Below are 23,464 nucleotides of genomic sequence, written 5' to 3' on the forward strand. Positions count from 1 at the left end.
ATTCCTGGCTGCTCCATTCTGCATGCCAAATATCCTTGGGCAAGATACTAACCCCGATGCATTCACTGGAGTGTAAATATTCAGTAGAAATGAATGCTCGGGTAAACACGTTATATAGGAACCAGTCTATTTACCATTTACGTATGCAAACAGAAAATAGGTTGTATGAATTTCCAGTCCGGGGTTTGTGTTGTAATGTTTAGTATTGGAAAATTGCTTGATTTTATTATCATTTTAGTAATCTTAAGCTTTAGCTCTAACAAGGGTTTTGGTTTTGTGCTGGTTCCTATTGGGACGTTTTTGTTATTCCAGTTATGAGTTTTAGTCCATGTCATATTGTTTAATACCTCCTTTTATTTGAATTATTTTATTTTATCCCATCTTGTGTTTCATCAGATTCCCTGTTTTGCTAATTTATACCACTTGATTATTTTGATATGGAATAATGCAATGCTACTTTAGTAGTGTCCAAGAATAAAAAATATTAAGCTGAAATGAGGAAAACCTGAAAGTGTGACCATTTTTGTCACATTTGTGTGAAACTTACAACTTGAACCCTGCTGGGACTTGCTTGTTGTTGCCATGGTGACTCATGTTGCTGATGAAGTCAAGAGAGGTTTGGTAAAATGAGCTGAAATGAAATTTATTTTGTTTAATGGTTTATATGACTATTTTAGATATCTGCTGATAAACACCAGCAGTGGATGAAAATGTTTAAACTTTGCAATGTTTTACCTGATTCCTGTTTTCTTAAAGCACAGGATGATGTGCTCTCTGAGTCAGTGCTCTTATGCTCTTGTTATTCATTCTCTAACTCTTGGCCTAAATTCAGTGTGGACTCATTCACACTCTCTGGTGGGTTTTCTAGAGTACTTGCATTGACTGTGCCCACAGTGCACTGGTGTGTGGCACTAATCTGAAGCTCTGCAGACTTGTCAGACTGCCACTAGTCACAGAAGGTGCTGTGCCTAGCAGCTTAATGCCCAGCCAAAAGAAGAAAGCCTAAACAATTTTACACCACTGTATTACAATCTTACAATGGCATTGGACAGTTTAAACACATGCACAGGAGACACACAAGTCCACATGTAAAGATATTCAACGATTTATTGATTGCTGGGCATGCATGGACTGATGAAGGTCATCTTTTCTTTATCATCTGAGGTTTCATCAGGGAGAGGTTCCGAAAGACAATACAAAACAAAGAAAAGAAATCAGAAAGAGGAGGGGAAAGCACTAAGCTAACAAGTATAAGTAACGCAATGTATTGCTTCGTTTTTTGTTGTGGAGATTTCAGAAATTCTCTTTACTTAAAAATGAAAATGGAGAAAAAGCTTCAGAAGTCTATTCATCCATCCATTTTCTGCCACTTATCCAGTGGCAGCAGTTTAAGCAGCAATATCCAGAGCTCCCTCTCCCCACCTGTGATATTCACCATTTGGCTTCAGCTGTGCCGTCAATGCATTTCCAAGCCAGTCGAGATCTCTTTTATAATCTCATTATTTTGGGCACAAAAGAAGTGGCAGGCCTATGATCTACAGCAGATGAACAGAGTATGAAAATCATCTCCTTAAGAAAGAGAAAATAACCCAATAAAGACCTGAGATGGGGCTAGTTGATGCATCTACTGCTTGATAAAACTTGAAATCGTCTCAGTGAAGGAGTAGCTGTCCAGAAGGGAAATGGGGAGAGAAAAGGCTGTGTTATGCCAAATTACACAAGAAATAGACTGAAGACCAGTGGCAACAGATTGTATGGAGTTAGGATTTCACATTTGATCTTTTGTTCCAAATCATTGTTGGTATGTATGACAATAATGAGGATACACAATGATCTGTAGAACACAGTAGATGAAAGCTCTGTCATAGTTGGTCTGCATTTTTAGCCAGTGGTGTTGGGGGTCTTATCAAAGGTAATCAATTATGAACATAGAAAGGTCCTGTTAGATTTTAATCCACCATGCAATATGATCTGGAAAGTATTTGATTGACATTTTTCAGCATGACAGTGATCCCAACCACAGTGTGAATGCACTAGAAGCATACCTGGGTAGAGAAATAGACCATATTGAAACTAGAGCTATCAACGTTAACGCGCTAATGCGTCATCACAATTAAGTCAATTAAAATTTTTAACGTATTTAACCAATCTGCAGCGCAGAATGGACAAACTTTGGACAAACTGCCCGTTGACAGAGACATTTCAGAGATTTTGAGTCATTCTGCACTCCAGATGGGTTAATTTAGTTAAAAATTTTAACTGTGTCAATGGTGATGACAGATTAATCAGCGTTAATGCGTTAAGGTTAACATAACGTTGAAACATAACAACGAAAAAGTGTGTGCATTTGTATTTGTTTCTATATTCTGATTGCAAAAGCTGTCAGACAGGACAGGATATTATTAAAAATAAATAAATAAAAAAATAAAAAACGCCAGAGAGCCAGAAGCCAAAGAAGCGCTTTGGAGTGCCTTCAAGAAGTCTGGAGAAAGAATCCTGAAAAAAAATGAAAGACATTACAAGAGCTCACCTAAGACACTCCAGGCTTTGTTGAAGAATAAAGAGTTTGGCTTTTATATTGTATTTACATGTATGTTTGCCGGTTTCAAAAAATTACTGCACCCATTTCCTATTTTCCCAGCTAAATATAAAAAATGGGGCTTGGTTTCAGAATTTTGCACTGCTGTATTGTAGGGAGGAACGTAGATTAACTCTTAAAAAAAAAGAAAGAAAGCTAATTGCTAATTAGACATCCTGTTTTTTTCTGAGTTTTGCATGATCTGACAGGGTGGAGTTGCTGGGACGTCCACTCTGAGGATGATTGGAGCAAAAGATATTTGGATGCATCACTCTAATCAGACCTGTTGCCTCTGATTTTCAGTTCAGTTCTTACACCAGAAATTTCTCCCTGTTTCCCTTCTTTAAGAATGGCTTCTTGGCAGCCACCTTTCCCACTGAGACCATTCAGATTGATCAACTAGTAGATTTTTTTTGACGCCTTCTTGGAAGAAAAATATGAAGTGACAAGGGGTCAAGACTTTTGCACAGTATTGTGTATGTATATGTATCCCTCTTTTGAAGAAAAATTAAGAACTTGACAGTCTGACCTTGCTAAACATAGCAGGTAAGTAAGTGAAATTTATTTATATAGCACTTTTTAAGACACAAATCTGTTACAAGGTGCTTTACTGGGAATCTAAAACAATATTATAATAATCACATGAACAGCTAGACAGCAGTTCCCATTCCATTTATTATATATGATTTATAAATTGACACACTCAGACACTCACATTGAAAGTATAAAAAATACAAGACTACAGAGTTTTCTAGACTTTTTAGTGAGGTCTCTTCTTCATTGCTTTAATATATTATTTTAACTTAAATGACAAAAATGGGAAATTCCTATTTTTCTTAGGATAATTTTGACAAATCCATTCATCAAGCAAGTTACTATCATTTATGTCATTTTAAAATGATATCAGGGCATAGAAAACAGAATCACATGCAGCCAGCAACTTTTTACTGAATCTATACAGCACATCCTATAAATAAAATTGACTTTCGAATATATGTGCTTCAAGTTTCATTGTACTTTGTATTACAAAATGTAAGGAAAGGTGATATCACAAGGGAAAAACTGAAATGTCAAGGAATGATTAAAGGTTGGGCTGACTTTTGAGCACTAGCTAACTGACAGAGTCATGACTTTTTCAAATACACAGGTCAAAAAAGGGCTTGGCTGAACAATTTTCAAATTGCTGCAACACATGACTGATTCTTTAAAACTGATTTAAAAATGTAATCACTGTGCTGGCAGGCATTTGAGATTTAGATACTACAAAAGCAAAGTCGAGAAATGTTCTACGCTTACAAATAATGAACCAACATGGTTGAAGTGTCTTTCACACACCAGGTGACAGTAGCACCTTTGCGCTCTGGAACGCATTCTTTTCTATAGCTTGCATCGTGCAAGAACAGATTACCATTGCGTCAAGAAAAATGCAGTGCAAGCGTGGCAGCTGTGGAGCACTTCTGCATGCGGTGTAATGGAAATTTGTACAACCAAAAGAAAACACAGAATGATGGGGAAAGGTTACACATTACACATAAAGATCACAAGTGGTTGCAAAATAATAATTTTGTAGTACAGACCCAAGCACAGCACAGCACAAATTTTGAGCCATTCGCTCAACCTAGCAATCAGTGCACAAGCCACTTTCTATGTGAAATGGTTTCATTAAGAAATATTTCTAAAACTTCTGAAAACAATGAGTAATATGTAATGATTCCAGTTTGCTAAAACCAAAATAGGAGGGTGTAAGACACAGATGAATTAAAACTAGTGCAGCACAAATACACAGCTAATGTCTCCTTTAAACATGTATGTACCATATAGCTACTACTCTGGCTCACCTTGCTCTAAGAACAATAACCTGCTCCTGCTGTTTACTCATATAGTTTCATTTATTAATATATCTAAAAAATACATAATTTATCGATATCAGACCATTTTGTATGTGCATGGTTTTGTTTGCTTATTTTTGTTGTAGTAGATAACACTCACTATTCACAGTGCTTAAAACTAAACAGTACAGGCCAACACACAGTGTGGCTGATAGCTGGCACCATTCCAATATCCATTAAAATGTAACTCAAGCCCAATACTGCTCAGCTGATTTTGCAAAGCACCCATGAACAACTACTGAATTGAGCCACTCTTCAAAGTACTGTCTCGGGAAAGAGGAAAATAGTGTTTTTGTAAGTGTAGTATTCCTACCAAAGCAGCATACATACATCAGTTTTTGTTTTAAATCTCACTTCAGAGTTGTCTTATTATGAGTATTTATGCTTCCATTAAAATTTTTTATATTTTAGCTCAGTTGCAGCTATTTTTTTACATATAATATAATATAAAATAAAATAATATAATATAATATAATATAATATAATATAATATAATAAGAGAAACTACAATTTCTGTAGTTAATTCGTGAAATAACCTTGCATAGGAAACTTATATAGTTACGAAAATTATAAATAAATTTCATTTTTTCAGCATGGTATTCACTCACAGAAACGGACAATCATTTAAAGAGGCTATAATTCAAAGAATATACAGAACTTGTTAATTTAAATAAAATGAAAACACCAGAATTTTCCTTTGTGCACACCTTAGCAAAAGAAAATGTATCATAAATGATCAGCGTACTAATAATTAAATTTTATTTAAATTAAGTGTGGCTGATAAAAGGTATGTTAAAAAAATGTAAAAAATGTATTTTACTCATTCTGCACCTGACAGGAAGTATTCTGATAAAGATGAATACTGACGAAGTAAACATGAATATATATATTATTTTGATAACAAAATAGTTATCTACAAATGTTTTGTTATTGAGTGGATATATAAATATGTATAACAATATATATGTATTTCTATACATATATATTTACAACTAAAGGTGCACTTAAATAATGTCATCAAGGAGATGTGGGGTGCCTATCCAATCCAACGTCCTGGGCTCTGAAGCAGCCATAATCATGCACATAAACTGTTTACCAGTCCTCTTATCAATAGGATAGATTGTAGTAGGAGTGAATCTTCTGTTACTTTCCACAAACTCACAGAGCTGCTGATACACTTGTGGGTATTCGTGGCGTAAGAAAACCCCTCGAATCCTTAACTCTCGTTGTATATTAATGAAACAAATTTCTCTGGCCTTCCGGCCTTCTTCTCCCTCTTTGTCGAGATCTGCTGTTCCTGGGGGTGGAGTAAGGATCAGTGTTTCCATGTCACTCTCTTGCTTGTGAACCTTTCTCTCTGGGCTAAACGAAGCCAATGCTACTTTTGCATATTTTCTGACAGTTGGAGCTTGGTTCCTTGGTGATGGCCCTTCAGGCAACTGCTCACCTACAGCAATGGATACATTTAAGATGAAACATTCGTTTGGGTCATACTCTTTACCAGCTTCCTGCAGTTCTTTACAGTACTCCCCTAGGTTGTCTTTGAAGCTTTCAAGCTCTCGAAGGGACAAATATGTAGGAGACATAAGTAAACTATCCAGACCATACTGCAAGAAGTTACTAGATGACAAAGGGTTAGGAAAACCAAGGAAGAGAACTCCTCTACCTCGAGAAAGGTAGCCAACTTTGGCAATACGGGAGAAGGCTTTGTGGACTTCAACAGTCTCCCGACAGTGTTTGATGATATGACGGCAAGTGCTACCAATTCTTCCATACAGGCAGCTTTCTTTATGAATATCCCAGTCCTCCCTGCGACAATTTCGAGAGCAGTAATAGGTGTAACAGCTATGGCAGGATTTAAAATAAAGGCAGGCATTGAATAGGGTTTCTGTCCTCCGGCATTTGTTGTTAGAGCACATCATTGTATCATCCTCATCTGGGCTCTGATCAGGGGAACACTCGTCTGCACTCTTCATTACATCACTTGCCCCATCTATATCTCGAAAAGCATCAGGATTCATTCGGATCGAGGTGGGTTGTTTGTCCAGAGGAGCTGCTTCTTCTGTGCCTGTCTTTGAACTCTTTCTGGACAAAGACACTGCTTCTTCCTCATCAATTAACTTCTTTAGTTGGTCCAGAATGTCTTCACTTGCCCTTCTGCTGGGTGGCTTATAGTCAGTCACAAGATCAGCCAGAAGTTCATCAAGTTGTTCAAGACTTTGCTGAAGTGAAGCATTGTCATGTGTCTTCTCTTTGGCTGAGCTTTCAAAGTCCCGATGAATCATTTCTGGACTCTCTGTGCTTCTGGTATCAAGAATGTCCCAACTGGCAGATCGTCCTTCAGCCTTATTAAGGCTACTTGATCGAATGTCATTATCTGTGATTGTTATTTCAGGGGTGACAAACCAGAGTTTACTGGAGCTGCTCTTTGATATCTCTGTTGGGCTTTTGTCAATCAGTGAGTTGTCAGACATTGACAAGGCTGCATAGCGTCTTGGTGAACTAGAGAGATTAACAACCACTGGTTGTGGTTTTTCACCAGCAGATCTCTCGGGCTTTCTGGAGTCAAGAAGATCATCATAACTCTGACCTCGCTGTACAGGAAGAGGCTGTTCTCTTTCCACACGTGAGTTCAGAATATTGTCCCAAGACCTTGAGTAAGATTTGGAATCTGTACCAAATCTTTGAGGTTCAACACATGGGTTGGTATACCACGGAGTCAGTGCAGGCTCTTGTTGTACTCTTGTTGGAGTGACTTGAGATGCATGAGAGGGAGGATTGGTGGTGTAACCAGATGCATCTGAACCATACCAGTCATCTGTTTGTGAATGCATTACTCTAGCATGTCTTCTGCCTTCAGTGTAATATGCCCTAGCTGGGACATGGTGCTCTGGTGGCATTGCATACATCTCACTGGAATAATAAAACCTAGGTGGAGCAGTCTGAATTTGATAAGACCTTGGATCATCCCCATAAAATATTCTTGTTGGAGGTGTCTGTATGATATATGGCCATGGTTCATTTGCTGCATAGGGTTTGGGATACCCTGTCTTCATAGAGTATGAATAGGGCTCCATTTCAGAATAATATGGTCTTGTAGCTACAGCATGCACTATTCGAGTTCTTGGATCTTGCACAAATTGGACTTTTGGAGTATATGCTTGTCCAGGTGTGTAACGTTCATCATGAAAGTAAGAACTTGGTTGAGGAGGAGCAGTAGTAACATATCCCCCTGGGTCATCTGCATAAAAGAACTTAGTTGGCACATTAGGACTAGAGTGAGCTCTGCGTTCTCTGCCATAGAAATCACCTGATGAAGGCATCCTCTGCAAGGAAATCTCCATAGGTTGTACATAACTACTTGGCATGCTACGGGAATATTGATAACTTTGTCGACTTTCTGTAACAAATGAGTCAGTGGGAGTAGGCGTTCTAGAATATGAGAAATGACGTGGCACAGTCAGGCTCCTAGTCCCTGCACTGTGGTGTCTCTGCCAGGGTATGTCCATTTGAGGTGTGGCATTTTTCCGTCCTGAATGATGTAATGTTGCATCATCAGGCTTGATGTCAACCCGACACCTGACATGAGGGCTAGTTGCTGGTTTATCCAGACCTTCATCCTCAAAATTATCAGCAGTGTAGTGAGGAGAATATCGACTACTGTCACCCATTTGTGGCTGCAACTTAATGGGATGTACTTCTTGCATATGAGCCCTGGTTGCTGCATAGGAGGGTTCCCTATGTGGTGATACTTCTGGTCTCCGACGGGAGTCTCTATAATCCCTTTGGAACTCTCTGCCCTTCCTTCCTGAAGATGATGATCCTTCAAGAGACACGGCAGTGAAAGTTGTCTGGACTCGAGGTGCACTTTTTGACCTGGTCCTTCGTTTTTGTTCAGGGACAATTACCTCACTGGCCATATCTGTTGTCACTGGCTGAGGAGTCAACCTGTGACTAAAAATGTCAGGAGCAGAAAAACGGTACCTCTGCCGGTGGCCCAACACATTCCAGGCAACATCTTGGTTGGATGCCTGCCTATCTCCTTTCCTGTATGGAGAATCCATAGGATATTTGTGTGATTTGGGGTACTCCAGTGACTTATAGTCAAAGGTACGGCAGTGTCTCTTATTGTCTTTGCTTTTACCGTCCTCCAGTGTGTTGGAATTTATACTATCACATTGTTTGGAAGATTGTAAGGACTTATAGAGTGAAGAAATGGGGATCACTTTTATGTCTTGATGCACCGTTGATACCAGTATGTCAGGTGGGTCTGTGCGTGTCATCTTAAAGGGATTCCTCTAGTTTTCTCCATCAAGTTGCTTTAATGTTGATGTTGCCTGGAGAAAAACAAAGAATTTCAGTCACATTTTGTACAAACATTAATAACGAAAATTTATATTAAATTCTGCAAACTATTCAGCCTTCTAGGACTGTTGTAGATCAAAACAAGATCAGTACTACAAATTTAGTCGAGCAAAATTGTACCGCTCTAAATCATGGAATTGAAAAAGGTCATCAAATTTTTTCTCCATTTCAAGATTAACTTTCCTTGTGAACAACTTGGAATAGAGTTGCTGCTGACACTGATGCAGCTAGTGAGATGCCACTTAGGCAACTACTTAACTAATAAGATATTGAGGGTGGCAACAATCAGTTGGGGGCAGCAGGGAGGGGGCCCCCGTTATCTTCAATCGAATTTCCCACATTGACTAAAACTTAGCAATCCCCAGACCCAATGCCTAGCTGTACACACACACACACACACACACACACACACACACACACACACACAATGCACAAAGACACATATCTATCCACATCGACCCGACCCTCCAAAATGCATATGAACACATGCCCTCCCAGAGCCAACACTGGAATGCAGCCAGCCTGGCCCCAGATCACCAGCCAACCAGTATGGGGTCTAAATAGTGAGTATGACTGTATGAGAACTAGAGTGCTATTAAAACTGAGGGGACAGATGCAAGATGAGCAGGTCACCCACTGCCCATAACACGAAGAACCCGGGACCCATGCAAACAGCTTGCATGGGTCCTGGGCCCACTTTTCTTATTCTCTCTTCTTCTGTACACCAGAGCACCGCTGCTTCAGTTTTCAGGCCCCTCTTCTGTGGAACCAGCTTCCAGTTTGGATTCGGGAGACAGACACTATCTCTACTTTTAAGATTAGGCTTAAAACTTTCCTTTTTGCTAAAGCATATAGTTAGGGCTGGACCAGGTGACCCTGAATCCTCCCTTAGCTATGCTGCAATAGACATAGGCTGCCGGGGGATTCCCATGATGCATTGAGTTTTTCCTTTCCAGTCACCTTTCTCACTCACTATGTATTAACAGACCTCTCTGCATTGAATCATATCTGTTATTAACCTATGTCTCTCTTCCACAGCATGTCTTTTATCCTGTCTTCCTTCTCTCACCCCAACCGGTCGCAGCAGATGGCCGCCCCTCCCTGAGCCTGGTTCTGCCGGAGGTTTCTTCCTGTTAAAAGGGAGTTTTTCCTTCCCACTGTTGCCAAAGTGCTTGCTCATAGGGGGTCATATGATTGTTGGGTTTTTCTCTGTATCTATGAAGCACCTTGAGGCGACTTATGTTGTGATTTGGCGCTATATAAATAAAATTGAATTGAATTGAATTGAATGCAGACCACCCCTATGGAACCAGGGGCCTAACCAGAAAATCTGCGACCCCCGCATCAGAGCCCCAGGTTGAGCTCCTGGACCTGCAAAGAAGAGGCAAGCCACCCGGCCTGGGGCCAGCACCCATCTCCAGGCCCCTCCAGGCCCCAGGAATCCGCTAGACACCCATAGCCCTAGAGACCACCCCCAGCCACCTGCAATGCAGGCAGGGAGAGGGCACTACAGTCGACAACTATCACCAACAAAGTAATGTACTTGATCAGTGGGGACCAGAGATAAATAAAAGAAACAAGATGATAACAGTAGATCTATACGTAAAATTCTATATTGAGTTATACAGAATCTGTTTTTTTTTAATTATCCTTTCATGATTATAGTTTTAATTAGTGATGTGTAAGGAAGTAAGATGTATATGTGACGTATTTACTTTCCTAGCAAATTCACTTACGTCACCTAAGCTACACAACTACGTGGGGTTGGGATAGAGACACTAATTCATATGGATAGGTCCTCATATGGATGGGTCCTGTTCAGCGGTTCTCTGCCAGAACCTATATGACCAGGAACACAAGATCATATAGCATGCATATAGTTATCTGTTGTGTGCATATAGTTATCTGTTGTGTTCACTGTTCAGTGTGTGCATAGTCTGTAAGGCACAGTTGGAGCATCCTTTGTCCTGTGTAGTGTGTTCTATGTATACTTTTGTATTGTATAAGTTGTAAATTGGTGCTTTTAGTCATTTTGAAGGTGTGTAAGCATATTTGTGTCTTGAAGTTTTGGTCTGGATTGATGGAAAGACTTCGCTCCCACTTTGTGGTTGGAAAGGAAATTGAATCATCATTTTAATAATAATATTTTTGATAACAATTTGGGGGTACAGGTAGGGCTGGGCGATATGGCCTAAAATTCATATCTCGATATTCTTTAGCTGGATGGCGATATACGATATATATCTCGAAATTTTTTTAAACCCATAAAGTAAGAACAAAAAGAGAGTTCTTAGTCAAAGCTGTGTCCCAGATGTTGTTTTTGTGCATAACAAAACGCTCACAATTGTGCAGTCAAAATGTAAGCTAACAGACGCTGAGCATAATAACAAAGCCAGACAGATTTCGCAGCTGCTCTGTTCCCAAGTTCTACTGCGTGACTGACAGCCTTGAGTTTTAAATCCGCTTCGTAACCGTGTCTCTTACAGGTGCCATTTGTGGTCCTTATACGCACACAATACGGTAATATTACGTTGAAGAAGGTATGCATTACTCTGTGAGGCTCCAGACTATGGTAGCCATAATGCTCCAACAATCCATCAAGCGGTGCGGCTTCGTATCTTACCAAAGTCGTACTAAAGCATTTTTGACAGATTGCTACCACATAAAATCGGTTTGCAGTCAGTAAGCACAACCAGAATTCATACATAAGGCACACTGTCGATTTTTGAGAAAATGAAAGGATTTTAGTGTAAGGTTATAGTTCAAAAAATACGGTACACGAGTTTTGTAAGGTAGTTTGTTTCGGGGCAGGAGGCTGGGAGACTTCGCGGTCTGGGATACAGCACTCTTCACACCCTCTTCATTTTGCACTTTATGGCGCTGTTGTAAATAGTGAAAATACTAGTAGTGCTAGCTGCACGGCGTCAACATGTTAATGACGTAACCACTAACCGCAACGCTAACGCGTTGACACTGTCCAGCCCCATGCACGGGGCGATCCACGGTAACTCATTAACGGAGATTTGCCGCGTTAATACAGTTATGGAGTTAACGTCATTTTAACGAGAGTAACGCTGCAGCACTAAAATAGTAATCTCCAAATGTTTTCTTTTTACCGACCAGCTGCTCTTTGATAGCTGCTGTGTCCATCTTGTCGTTACCTGCAGGTGAAGCGATGGGGGAGGGGGAGTTGTGTTCAGTGAAGGAGAGAGGCGAGGCCGAGTAACGCAGCGCAGAGACAAAAGTGGATGAAAGAGAGGCAAACTTGCGGTTCCACTATATTGATATAAACGATATTGTCACATCTCTTATCTCATATAAAAATATATTGATATATTTAAAAACTTGATATATCGCCCCGTCCTAGGTACAGGAATGTAATAATTCATAATCAAGTTCAGTTCATTGGGATTAAATCTTTCCTGTTTGATGGATTTCAATTCCTGATATTCAAGAAACTTACTTTTGCTGATGAATTTCTGAAATGAAACAGAGTTTCTATCTTGAATAACATGCAACGGAAATTTGGTATTTCTACACCACCATTGTGTTTTGGCTTTTGTAGAGTTTTAAGACTTATTTGTGGAAATTCTTCCCATGAGAAATATAGGTAAAGTTTTCCAACATGTAAGACCATTTATAGTAGAGGAATATGGTTCAACTGTACCATATCTGAGACCCTGGGAGAAAAATAATTATACCTAAATATCTAAATGTTACCTGACTATAGTGACACAGTGGAGGTGTTCTAAAAATTAAAATTCAGAGGCAACTGTTGATTTGCTCCATTTGATGGAGTAGTTTGATATAGATGAATACTTTTCTATTAATGTGATTGTCCTCAGAAGATAGGTTTGTGTGTTACCAAGGACAAATAATACATCATCAGCATATAAGCTTATCTTACGGTTTGTATTTTCTTTTAATATTTACATTTGTGTCGGACTGCTGCTGATAATGACTCAATGAAAATGACAAAAAAGGAAGTGGCAGAGTGGATAGCCCTGTCTGGTGCCCATTTGTAGATTGATCTTACTTTCCAAAGCTCCAAAGTAAGCAATAATCTATTACATTTATTAGTTTGCATGTGTTAGTGGCTGAGTATCTGCTCCTGATAAAACCTGTTTAGTCAGGGTGTATTATAAATGGAGTGATTTTTTTCTTAATCTTCTTGCAAGGGCTTTGCAAAGTATTCTGTGGTCTAGATTTATGTGTGACATTGGGCAGTAGCTGGATGGTAGTCATTAGTCATCTATCTTTGCATGGTTTAAGAAGTAGACTAATGATGGTAGGGTTCTTAAACTTAAGCTGGTTAAACTTAGAGGTGAGGTGGAGGTGACTTGTACCTCGGCTGCAGAAGAGGATGGGGCAGCATCCTCACCTGGGACAGTGCTAGGGGAGCGGATAGCCATCATTTAATCATCATTTAATTGGGGCTGCTGTAGCTCAGTAGGTAGAACAGGTCACCTAGTAATCAGGAGGTTTTCCAGGAACACCCAGTCAAGTCATAAGCAGAAAGAATAAACAACTGTTGAAACAGACAGGCATAACATTACATGGTTTTGAACTACTAATGCTGCTGAGACCAGTTGGGAACAAGTACAACTTATTGCCAGCAATGTGGACCAAGCTCTCACGACAATGGCTTGTAGTAAATACTCTGTACCCTGAAGGATGTGTTTTATGCCTTCAGGTTCACAAAGCACATGTAGACTGGTTGGGAGAACTCTCTGCAGACTCAAATATCCTCAAGAGGAAAAAGAGCTGGTCCAGTGTTCTACTACCAGGAAAAAGACCACTGAAGCTGATGTTCCAATAGGACAAAGTCTCCTTTCTAGTACCTTGGCATTGACCTTCTTAGGGAGGCTGAGTAGTGTGATGCCCCTATAGTTGGAACACTGTTGGTGATCCCCCTTCTTAAAGACAGGAATCACCACCCTGGTTTCCCAAACAAAAGGTTCTGCTCCAGATTTCCACGTGATATCAACCAAGACAGCCCTACAACAAGTAAGGCCTTAAGGAGGTAGATGGCTCCATTCACCTCTGGTTTGTTGGTTACCACCTCAACAGGCACTGTCACAGAGAGCCTGTGAACTTTCAGCACACTGCAGTGTCTTTAATCTATCTGTTGTGTATATTGCTACCACATTACTTTAAAAAAAATCATCAATGGAGTTGCTAAAAGCTCCACCTGGAAAAACCTCAGGAACTGCCACACCAGTCTGGGTCATTTTGGACTCCATTTATAGTAAAGTTCCTTGGTGGTTCGATTCCTTGTTCCTCCATACCAAAAATCCTCGGACAAGACACTAACCCCCACCTGCTCTCCAATGCATCCATTGGAGTATGAATGCGTATGAATGTATGTTAGTTAGAAAGCACCGACAAAGCATAGACAACAGTGCTTGTGTGAACGGGTGTGTACGGATGAATGTGGCGTGTTGTATAGAGCGCTTTGAGTACTCCAGGAGATTAGAAAAGCGCTATATAAGAATCAGAATCAGTCAACAAACTGCTCGAAATGCATTGACAGAAACAGTTCAGGTATTTTGAGTAATTCTGCACTCTAGATGCGTCAATTGTGTTAAAAATTTTAATTGCGTTTACCGTGATGGCAGATTAATTTGCGTTAACGCGTTAATTTTGACAGCACTAGTAAAAATACATACTCACATACTCACCCAACATTGAGACACACAGAACGCAGTATACACACTCTGCTCCCAGGTCCAGGCACCAACATGCCCAGAGGGGCAATCTGACCCCAGACCAAGGATATGGTTCCCTTTACTCTGGGGTGGAGACTAGCAGACTGCCCCGGTCCCGCAGCAGCAGGGAAGTCCACCAGCCCAGACACCAACCAGACCACCTCCTGGCCCCCTGCCCCAGAGAGCAAACAGCGAATGGGGGTGTGAGAAGAGGGAAGAAATTAGCGATGAGGAGGCGAGGAAAGGGGTGGGGGGGAAAGTACCCCCCGCCCTGCAGCCAGCCTTCTCGTTGACCCCCATGGGCACACCTGTTCCCCCAAATCCACCAAGGGCAGAGAGCTCAGGTCCATCGAGACCGGGGCTCACAGCAACAGCACTACCATGGCCCACAGAGCCCACATAGCCCATTCGACCCTACTGCAGAGGAAAACTACACCCACCCCAACATTCAGTCAACTCACAGACTACACCTGCAGAGTGTATTCCACAAGAGCAGAAACCACCTGCAAAAGATGGTAACAACCTCCCCGCCATCTAAAGAGGCCCTAGCTCTACAAATGCACCAAAGGCCCCGCGTCAGTGCCAGGCCCCATTGCATGCACCCACGCACAACTCCGGTGATACACCAACCAGGAACCAGGCCCCCAGGCTAGCCAGAACACCAGCTTGGAAACAAAGCACCCACAGAACCCCAAGTCCCCAAGCCTGGCCCGGACCCGCACTGCAATGTCTGCCAGCATAGACCTCCCCGAGCCCTGCTGCATGCAGCCACCATAAAGACACCACCCAAGAGCCACCAGAGCCCCATCCCAGCCAGCACTACAGCCCCCAGGTCAAGACCCCCAAAAAACCCACTCCTAGAGAATCCCCAGACAGTCTGCTTAGGATTTGCAGAAGGCAGTGAGAGCCATGTGGACTGTGTTCATCTCCATAGTGAAATCATTTAAGTCACTCAGCAAGCAAAGGGGAGGCTGAAATGTTACATTTCAGACATTGATAGTCTTCGCATATCCTGCGCTAAAATGTCTGAAAAAGTGGACAGAAGCAGAGAGCGGGGATATAATTGTCAGGTGTATTGTCTTGACAGTGTGCGCAGAAGATGTAAAACCCATCCTGAACATCCGCTGACCTGTATAGTGCACCCTGTGTAGTATTTTATATTGTAGACTGTGATTTCTAATCAAATTAAATGTTTTTAAACATGTCTGAAGAAGAACATGTCAGAAGCTGTTGTCCAAGCTGACTGATAGATCCGCCTCCTATTTCGCAATAGGAAGTGATATTGATTCATTTATTTAGGAGTGTCCTGTATATTTTAGACAGTAATTTGAGGGGTTTTGAGATTAAGGAATTATACCACACTTGGTGGTGTTTATAATTTGACTTGATTAGGCTTAAATTTATTTTTTACTATAGATTTAATTTGTTAATATTCTAAAAATCTATTCTTGATAATTCCATATTGTTTAGCTAATCTGTCAAACGGTATAAAGTCTGTTTTTTCGATTATTCATAACTGTTCAAAGTATTTAATTCGTTTACAACTCAAATCTGCAAAGTTTATCATATCATTATTCTGTAGTATGTCAGGGTTGTTCCAAATGGGTGTTCGAAGACCATGGGATCAATGAAGACTCAGTCATTTTTAGAAACTCCCACCATGCTGTTAGAGAGGAGCTGATATTGATGCTTTTAAAGCAATGAGCTATCATCATTGAACTACCGTTCATTAGCTCAATGATGATTGAGCTAATGAACGGTAGGATTTAAATCTCTACATTTTCCATAGTTCCAGTTCTACATCCACTACTCACTCCACCACACCAATCTTAGAACTGAAGAAGCTTCTCAGATGAGAGGTGAAACATCTTCAAGAAACTAAAAGAAGTCCAGATGTTTTTCTTTCCAAGCTACTTAGACTACCTAGACATTTTTTGTTCTGTACTGTCAAATGTTTGAGGCATGGAAGCCTTGAAAATCTAAATTATAATACAGTATTAAAAACTGAAGTTGTTATACATGTGTACTTGATTTTTTTTTTTATTGCGGTATTAAAAAATATATCACATATACCAAAATACTTATAACTACAGAAGAAGGTAAGAAGACTTTTAAACTGATACAGGAATTCTGTTCAGGAGCAGTATATGGGAGGCTGTGTGTGAAACTCCTTCATCAAAGCTTTTCAGTTGTGCCAACACGCCTAACACAGTTTTTGGTTCAGTAAAAACTACTACTTTCATATTAAATATTCAAATGGACAGATCTGACCAAAAGATGACATTGGGAACAGATGAAATATTTCATGGTAAAAAATAAGATGGAAACATAACAGTGAGAATATGGCATATACTTTATACAGCAGTAAGAAATTACAGCAACAGCAAAAAATTATATACTGTAACAGGCTTCAAAATATAAGCCCGTTGTTCCTGGGAAAATTTGATCTTTTGAAAACATCTCCCAGTGATCTTTTTAAAATAACACACTTATCATGATAATTTAATGCTTGCTAAAGAACCAATACCAAGGAAAAGCAACAAGCAGAAGGGATTTGTTTGGGCCAAGAAACACAAGGAATGGACATTAGACCAGTGAAAATCTGTGCTTTGGTCTGATGAGTCCAAATTTGAGATCTTTGGTTCTACCCGCAGTGTCTTTGTGTCTTTGGTCTCTACATGCATAGTTCCTGTCATTAAGTATGAAGGATGAGGTGTGATGGTGTAGGGGTGCTTTGGTGGTGACACTGTTGGGGAATTTATTCAACACCGAAGGGACACTGAACCAGCATGGCTACTAGGGCTGCCACAAACGATTATTTTGATAGTCGACTAGTCACCGATTATTTTTGCGATTAGTCGACTAATCAGATCATCATCCATTAGACGTAAAACTACAGCTTATTGCACCAGCAGCATCTGCTCTTATATAACTATCATTAGCTTACAGCTTTAAGTGTTTAAGGTCTGTGCTAACTAAAAATAAAGACAAGATGATAGTTTATTGAATTTTAATGAAATTTGCAGATTGTTTCGGTGAAGATTAATAAACTCCTTGCTATCTAAAATATAACAGGACACTGGAGTATATTCTGGAGCATCTCACACTTCTGATAATCAGCTGTCTGCTTGACGTTTATTCAGCTGTGTAAAAACTATAACTTTAATCTCAGACAAACTGATTTACTCAGGAACAAATAAAATACTAAAAAAAAAAAGCCAAACAATAACATTTTAAGTTATCTAAGTGACTCATATATATTTAACCTGAGTAGCGAAAGACGGCGGTGGGTTTGAAAACGATTTGCGGGGAGTCCGGTGTTCTCACGGCGCTAGTGAGCCTAGCCCCCGGCTCGCTAACGAGCTAGTGGGTAACAGATGTCTCCGAAAACGTCGGAGCGCTTTTGAAAATATGTGGTGTCCTGATAAACTGAGCAGATATTTGAGGTTTACACAGCTACATTCTCGCCTGAAAATATGTTAAACGTTTATTTTGTGACCCAGAAAGAATAATAAGAGTAACATTAAAACTAACTAGCTGCCGCCATTGTTGGAAACTGCGCTGGGCCGCGCTATGAATTCTGGGACACAGCTGCTTCTTCTTCTTCTTCTTCGGGGTTTAACGGTAGCTGACATCCTTGTACATGCAATGCTGCCATCTTCTGTTTCAGTCCGTTATTACACTCTTAAATCCTGCCACTTATTCCTGCGTCTTTTGTGATCGTACAAAGTTTCAAACGACGCGTCGACTATTAAATCAGTCGTCGACGATTTTGATAGTCGACGTAATCGTGACTAGTCGACAAATCGTGGCAGCCCTAATGGCTACCACAGCATCCTGCAGCAGCGTGCCATCCCATCCCAAACACACCTCCAGCCTGTGTAAGGGCTATTTGACCATGAGGGAGAGTGATGGAATGCTGCATCAGATGGCCTGACCTCCACAGTCATCTGACCTAAACCTAATCGAGAAGGTTTGGGAGGTGATGGACCACAGAAAACAGCCAACAAGATCTTGGAAAACCATTTCATGAAGGACATTGACAGAATGTTAGTGTGCAAAGCAGTAATCAATGCAACGAGTGGCTGTTTTGAATAATATAAAATACAAAACATGTTTTAAGTTATTTCACACTTTTTTGTTTACTACATAATTCCATATGTGCTTCTTCACAGTTTTGATGCCTTCAGTGAGAATCTAAAATGTAAATAGTCATTTAATTAAAGAAAAAACATTAAATGAAAAGGTGTGTCCAAATTTTTGACTGTTAGTGTATGCTCGTATCCAGACAACATCTTTTGCAGGGAAGGAATTGTGTGTTTCAGCAAGATAATGCTAAACCAAATACTATATCAATTACATGTAAAATTCATAGTAGAAGATTTCAGGGCTTTCACCATATGCATGTTCAGTTATGATTCTCTTTTAGATACTAAATCATCACACAAAAATACATATCTCAGCTTGTCTTGTTGTTGCATGTACGAGGGAAAGGCAATAGCAATGACATCCTAATATAACATTTTTATATCAAGTAAAATTTTAGTCCACGGACAACATGATATGGCATAGCCCTAATGAAAAGCAAAAATCTAACTTCATCCCCTCCCAAACTGAAACAAAATAAAAGTAACTAGGACAAACTTATATGACAGCTGGATGTGTGGTTCATTCATTCTCTGTTTGGATTGTGTATAAAGTGTTTTGTTTTGACGAACATATGAAATTTCAAGACCAAAGTTCAACCCAAGACACACTGTACAGCAGACTTGAAGGCTCCATCTCTTTACTTGTTCTCAATCCAGGTGGAGCAGTCTCTGGTATCTTGTGTGTCAGCCCCATAACTGAACTATTACAAGCAAGCTGATTCCTCACCTCTACAAATGCCCTTTTCTTCTCACTTTCCTGCATCCATTGGCAGACAAATGATGTGTGTAGATGATTGACAGTGTGCTGGATCAATGTTTTTTGCTGCAGTTTCCTCACAATATGTCTATTGTTCTTCTTAGACACCTCTGTATGTGGCCTCTCTGTGGCCACATGCCGACCCTATTGCATTACAGCAGAAATCTGACTTTACTGGTCTACAGTGGTAAAATTATTAGTTTGTATTGACCATTTGATAATGGACCAATTAATATGGGAGGCAATAAAGCAATGATGGGTATTGATGGGTGCAATGATAGGCATTTGCCAGTATTTTTGACATCTGTGTATGAGGGCATACATAGTGCTCAGGGCTAGCACTAGCATTTTTTTTAAATAAAATGAACTCTCGTCTCAGAGCCGTGAATCAAGCGTGAATAAACGTCGCATGGGATCGCTGGGGTAGCTAATACTGCGCAGGCTACTATCCTGATTGCTGCAGCACATCCTGCAGCTCCTGCTGCTGCCTGGAGCCTGAATCCTTAAGAGGATGATGTCAGTGTTCGACGATGGGAACACATTAGCCTATCGTCAGCCAGCAGAAAGCACAAAAAAAAGTAGCCAAATGAATAATACAAAGAACCAATACCCCATCTATGCTCAGAACATGCAATGCTCTGCGAGCTTCGAGTGATTACAAGCAGTTTAATTATTAGACCATAGATCCGAGAACAAGGTGTACGGTCTGCATGTTGTTCGGCCCGTATTACCGTCGCAGTGTTGTGAAATTAAGCAGAGATTTGCGAGGGGGAGACGATCCAAACGTTCCTGCGTGCATAATAGTGGACAGCGCGATACCGTAAATCAAAAGCTGCATCTTACCGCATCAGTTCGGATTCCCAGCTTGTGCTTATCCATTTTCTGTTAGGGACGTGACACGAGGGAGTGTGATAGTGGTTTCTCAGTGACGACATCGAACATGTGCAAAAGGCAAAGCTGCTCCTTATTGGTCAGAATCTTTAGATTTTTTTCCTCCTCCTCCCTACTCGGTAGATTGCTGCGTTACCCTGCTGCAACATCCACACGTATGTCGCCGCAACCCGTGCTCCGTCCCCCCTCCCGCTTTCTCTCTCGCGCTCTCTCCCCCTCCATTGCGCCTGTACCACTGACAGCAACACGCCTGAAACCACCCCTTCCAATGAGGCTGAGTGCCTCAGCCTTTCGCCTGACTGCAATGACCATGTACAAAAGAAGCAAAGCTCTGGCGCACATTTACACCGCGGTTCCAAATTATTATGCAAATGACATTTTTCTCTGATTTTCCTAAATAGTCGATCCAAGTGACAGTCAGCATAATTTTCGAGTCATCAAGCATTAGAGTATAATTGGAATGTTACTGAACAAACATCCCAGTGAAAACGGTATGTTTTTCAAAACTAACACACTAACAAAATGCACTATCCCAAATTATGATGCACAGCAGATGTTTCAAAACATTTCATAGGTTGTAAAGAACTGAAAATGGTAATTTGTTAAATTTGCAGCATTAGGATATCATATTTACTGAAATCAAAAGCCTTTTCAATCAAAAACATCTTAAGAGGTCAAGTTACATATTAACATAGGACCCTTTATTTGATAGCAGTTTCGCAATTCTTGCATCCATGGAACTTGTACGTTTTTTGGAGAGTTTCTGCTTGAATGTCTTTGCAGGATGTCAGAATAGCTTCCCAGAGCTCTTGTTTGGATGTGAACTGCCTCCCACCCTCATAGATCTTTTGCTTGAGAATGCTCCAAAGGTTCTCAATAGGATTGAGGTCAGGGGAGGATGGGGGCCACACCATGAGTTTTTCTCCTTTTATGCCAATAGCAGCCAATGATGCAGAGGTATTCCTTGCAGCATGAGATAGTATTCCTTGCAGCATCCTCATGCATGATGATTTTGTTGCAGAAAGAACGGTCTTTTATATTGTACCATGGAAGAAAGTGGTCGGTCAGAAAGCACATACTTTGCAGAGGTCAATTTCACACCTTCAGGGAGCCTAAAGGGGCTGACCAGCTTGGAATCCACATGATTCGGGCCGAAAACATGACTCCACCACGTAATTACTGACATCACAGCCTTGTTGGGACATGGTGGCCATCCAACAACCATCCACTACTCTTCCATCTGGACCATCCAGGGTTGCACAGCACTCATCAGTGAACAAGACTGTTTGAAAACTATTCTTCATGTAGTTCTGGGCCCACTGCAGCCGTTTCTGCTTGTGAGCACTGGTTAGGGGTGGCCGAGTAGAAGGTTTATGCATAACTGCAAGCCTCTGGAGGGTCCTACACCTTGACGTTCGTGGGACTCCAGAGGCACCAGCAGCTTCAAATATCTGTTTGCTGCTTTGTAATGGCCTTTTAGCAGCTGCTCTCTTAATCCAATGTATTTGTCTGGCAGAAATCTTCCTCATTGTGCCTTTATCTGCACGAGCCCATGTCTGCTGTGGCTCAGCCACAAATCTCTTAACAGTACAATAATGTGGAACATCCTCCTTTAGTAGTTTTTCATTTCATTGGGCTCACCTGCCAAGCTAATTATCACAGGTGTCCGAGATTGATTTTAGTAATCCAAAGAGCCCTGAGACACAATGCCATCCATGAGTGTAATTGAAAAATAACATTTTTAATCTTCATAACACTTAAATACAATTTGCATAATAATTTGGAACACAGTTTACATTCACATCAATTAATGAGATTTATTCATTTTCTTGCCATCACCTGTCTGTAATAACAACAGCAGCAACAATTAAGGAGTGCTGTGTTTTTCATCCTTAGCACATTATTTTACCAACAGAAAACTCAAAACCCGTTAATATAAAACGACAAACCTGTTCACGTCTAGATTTTCATGCAGCTATGACCATTTTAGGTTTTAGACTGATGTTTGAACAGTTTATAGACCAACTGATTATATTTTAGCTGCAGTTTAAACTAATTAACTGCACATTAATAACACTTCACAGCACATTTAAGGTTAAAAATACATCATTAGTAGGTATGCATAATTACAGATTGACAGTACAGTTACTAAGAAATTTCTATAGTAACCATAAACCTTTCTTTTCTTCAGAAGGTTACAGGGGTTTTATTATAAACATAGCTAAGCCTTTTTCTAATTTGGCAGAATCTGTGAAAGTTGAAATTTCTTCAGTACTGAATGACACAAAATAGGCTTTCTTGTCAGAGGGCATTTTTGGGAGAGGGAAAACTGCTGCAAGTGCACATTCAGGCCTGTGAGACTCAACTAGACACTCAGACACTGAACCATGGCTCTGTGGTACATGCAGACATTTCTGCATCTCTGCCATTCAAAGAAACTTTTATTTTATGAAATATTCAATAGTGGACTGTGATTTTAGGCTTTTTTAAGGCTGCAATTTTCATTCAGTGTTCTCTTAAAAGCCTTATATTTATGCATTTACTATGAGGTTGAAGGCCTGTTAAAGTTTTAAACCTTTTGTCCTCCACAATGGAAAATGGCTGAAAATAATTTCCCTGCCTCTCTGTGTACCTGGCCTGTACTATTACACTTGATGTCTTTGTAGTGTCTTTCCCCCTTCCTTCTTTCACATAATGATCACAGTCTGTCTTTGCATGTGATTGGCTGCATGGTGTGACCATGAAAATAAAGTCCCAGCCTTGCCTGCATGGATTCTCTGCAGGGCTGAACATTCAGCTCCCGCATACCAACGGGCCATTAATAACTGGCATATGAAATTGTCTCACAGGCGGATATAATTGTGTCATCTGGCTCGCTGGCCATGTGTTTGACACCCCTGGTTAAAAGAAAATGATGAGTATTGCACATTTTGGGTGGGTCTTGCATATAAGTATAATATAATAGCTTTACAATTCAATTTTGTTTAATTTGGCTTCAGCCAGAGGTTCCACACTGTCTGGTTTGTCTCCGCCAGCGTTTTCCACACCATCTGATTTGTCTCTGCTGGAGGTCGTCGTGCCATCTGGTCCAGCTCCATCTCCACCAGACGTCAGCACACCTGCTGGCT

The 23,464-nt window shown here is 40.5% G+C and overlaps 1 protein-coding gene across 1 annotated transcript; it reads right to left on the reverse strand.

Annotated features, from left to right (window-relative positions):
* Window positions 1-3,118: 3,118 nt before the first annotated feature.
* Window positions 3,119-20,546, reverse strand: ajm1 (apical junction component 1 homolog). The gene is made up of 2 exons (XM_085464642.1): window positions 20,289-20,546; window positions 3,119-8,804 (listed from the first exon to the last, which is right to left on the reverse strand). The coding sequence occupies exon 2, from the start codon at window positions 8,748-8,750 to the stop codon at window positions 5,472-5,474; it is 3,279 nt and encodes a 1,092-aa protein (XP_085320768.1). The 5' UTR covers window positions 8,751-8,804; window positions 20,289-20,546; the 3' UTR covers window positions 3,119-5,471.
* Between the last annotated feature and the right edge of the window lie 2,918 nt (window positions 20,547-23,464).

This window comes from Copadichromis virginalis, linkage group LG7, assembly GCF_057382275.1.
Source record: "Copadichromis virginalis isolate Kocher_CV1m ecotype Utaka linkage group LG7, C_Virginalis_male_GT1.1, whole genome shotgun sequence".
In the NCBI taxonomy this organism is placed as follows: domain Eukaryota; kingdom Metazoa; phylum Chordata; class Actinopteri; order Cichliformes; family Cichlidae; genus Copadichromis; species Copadichromis virginalis.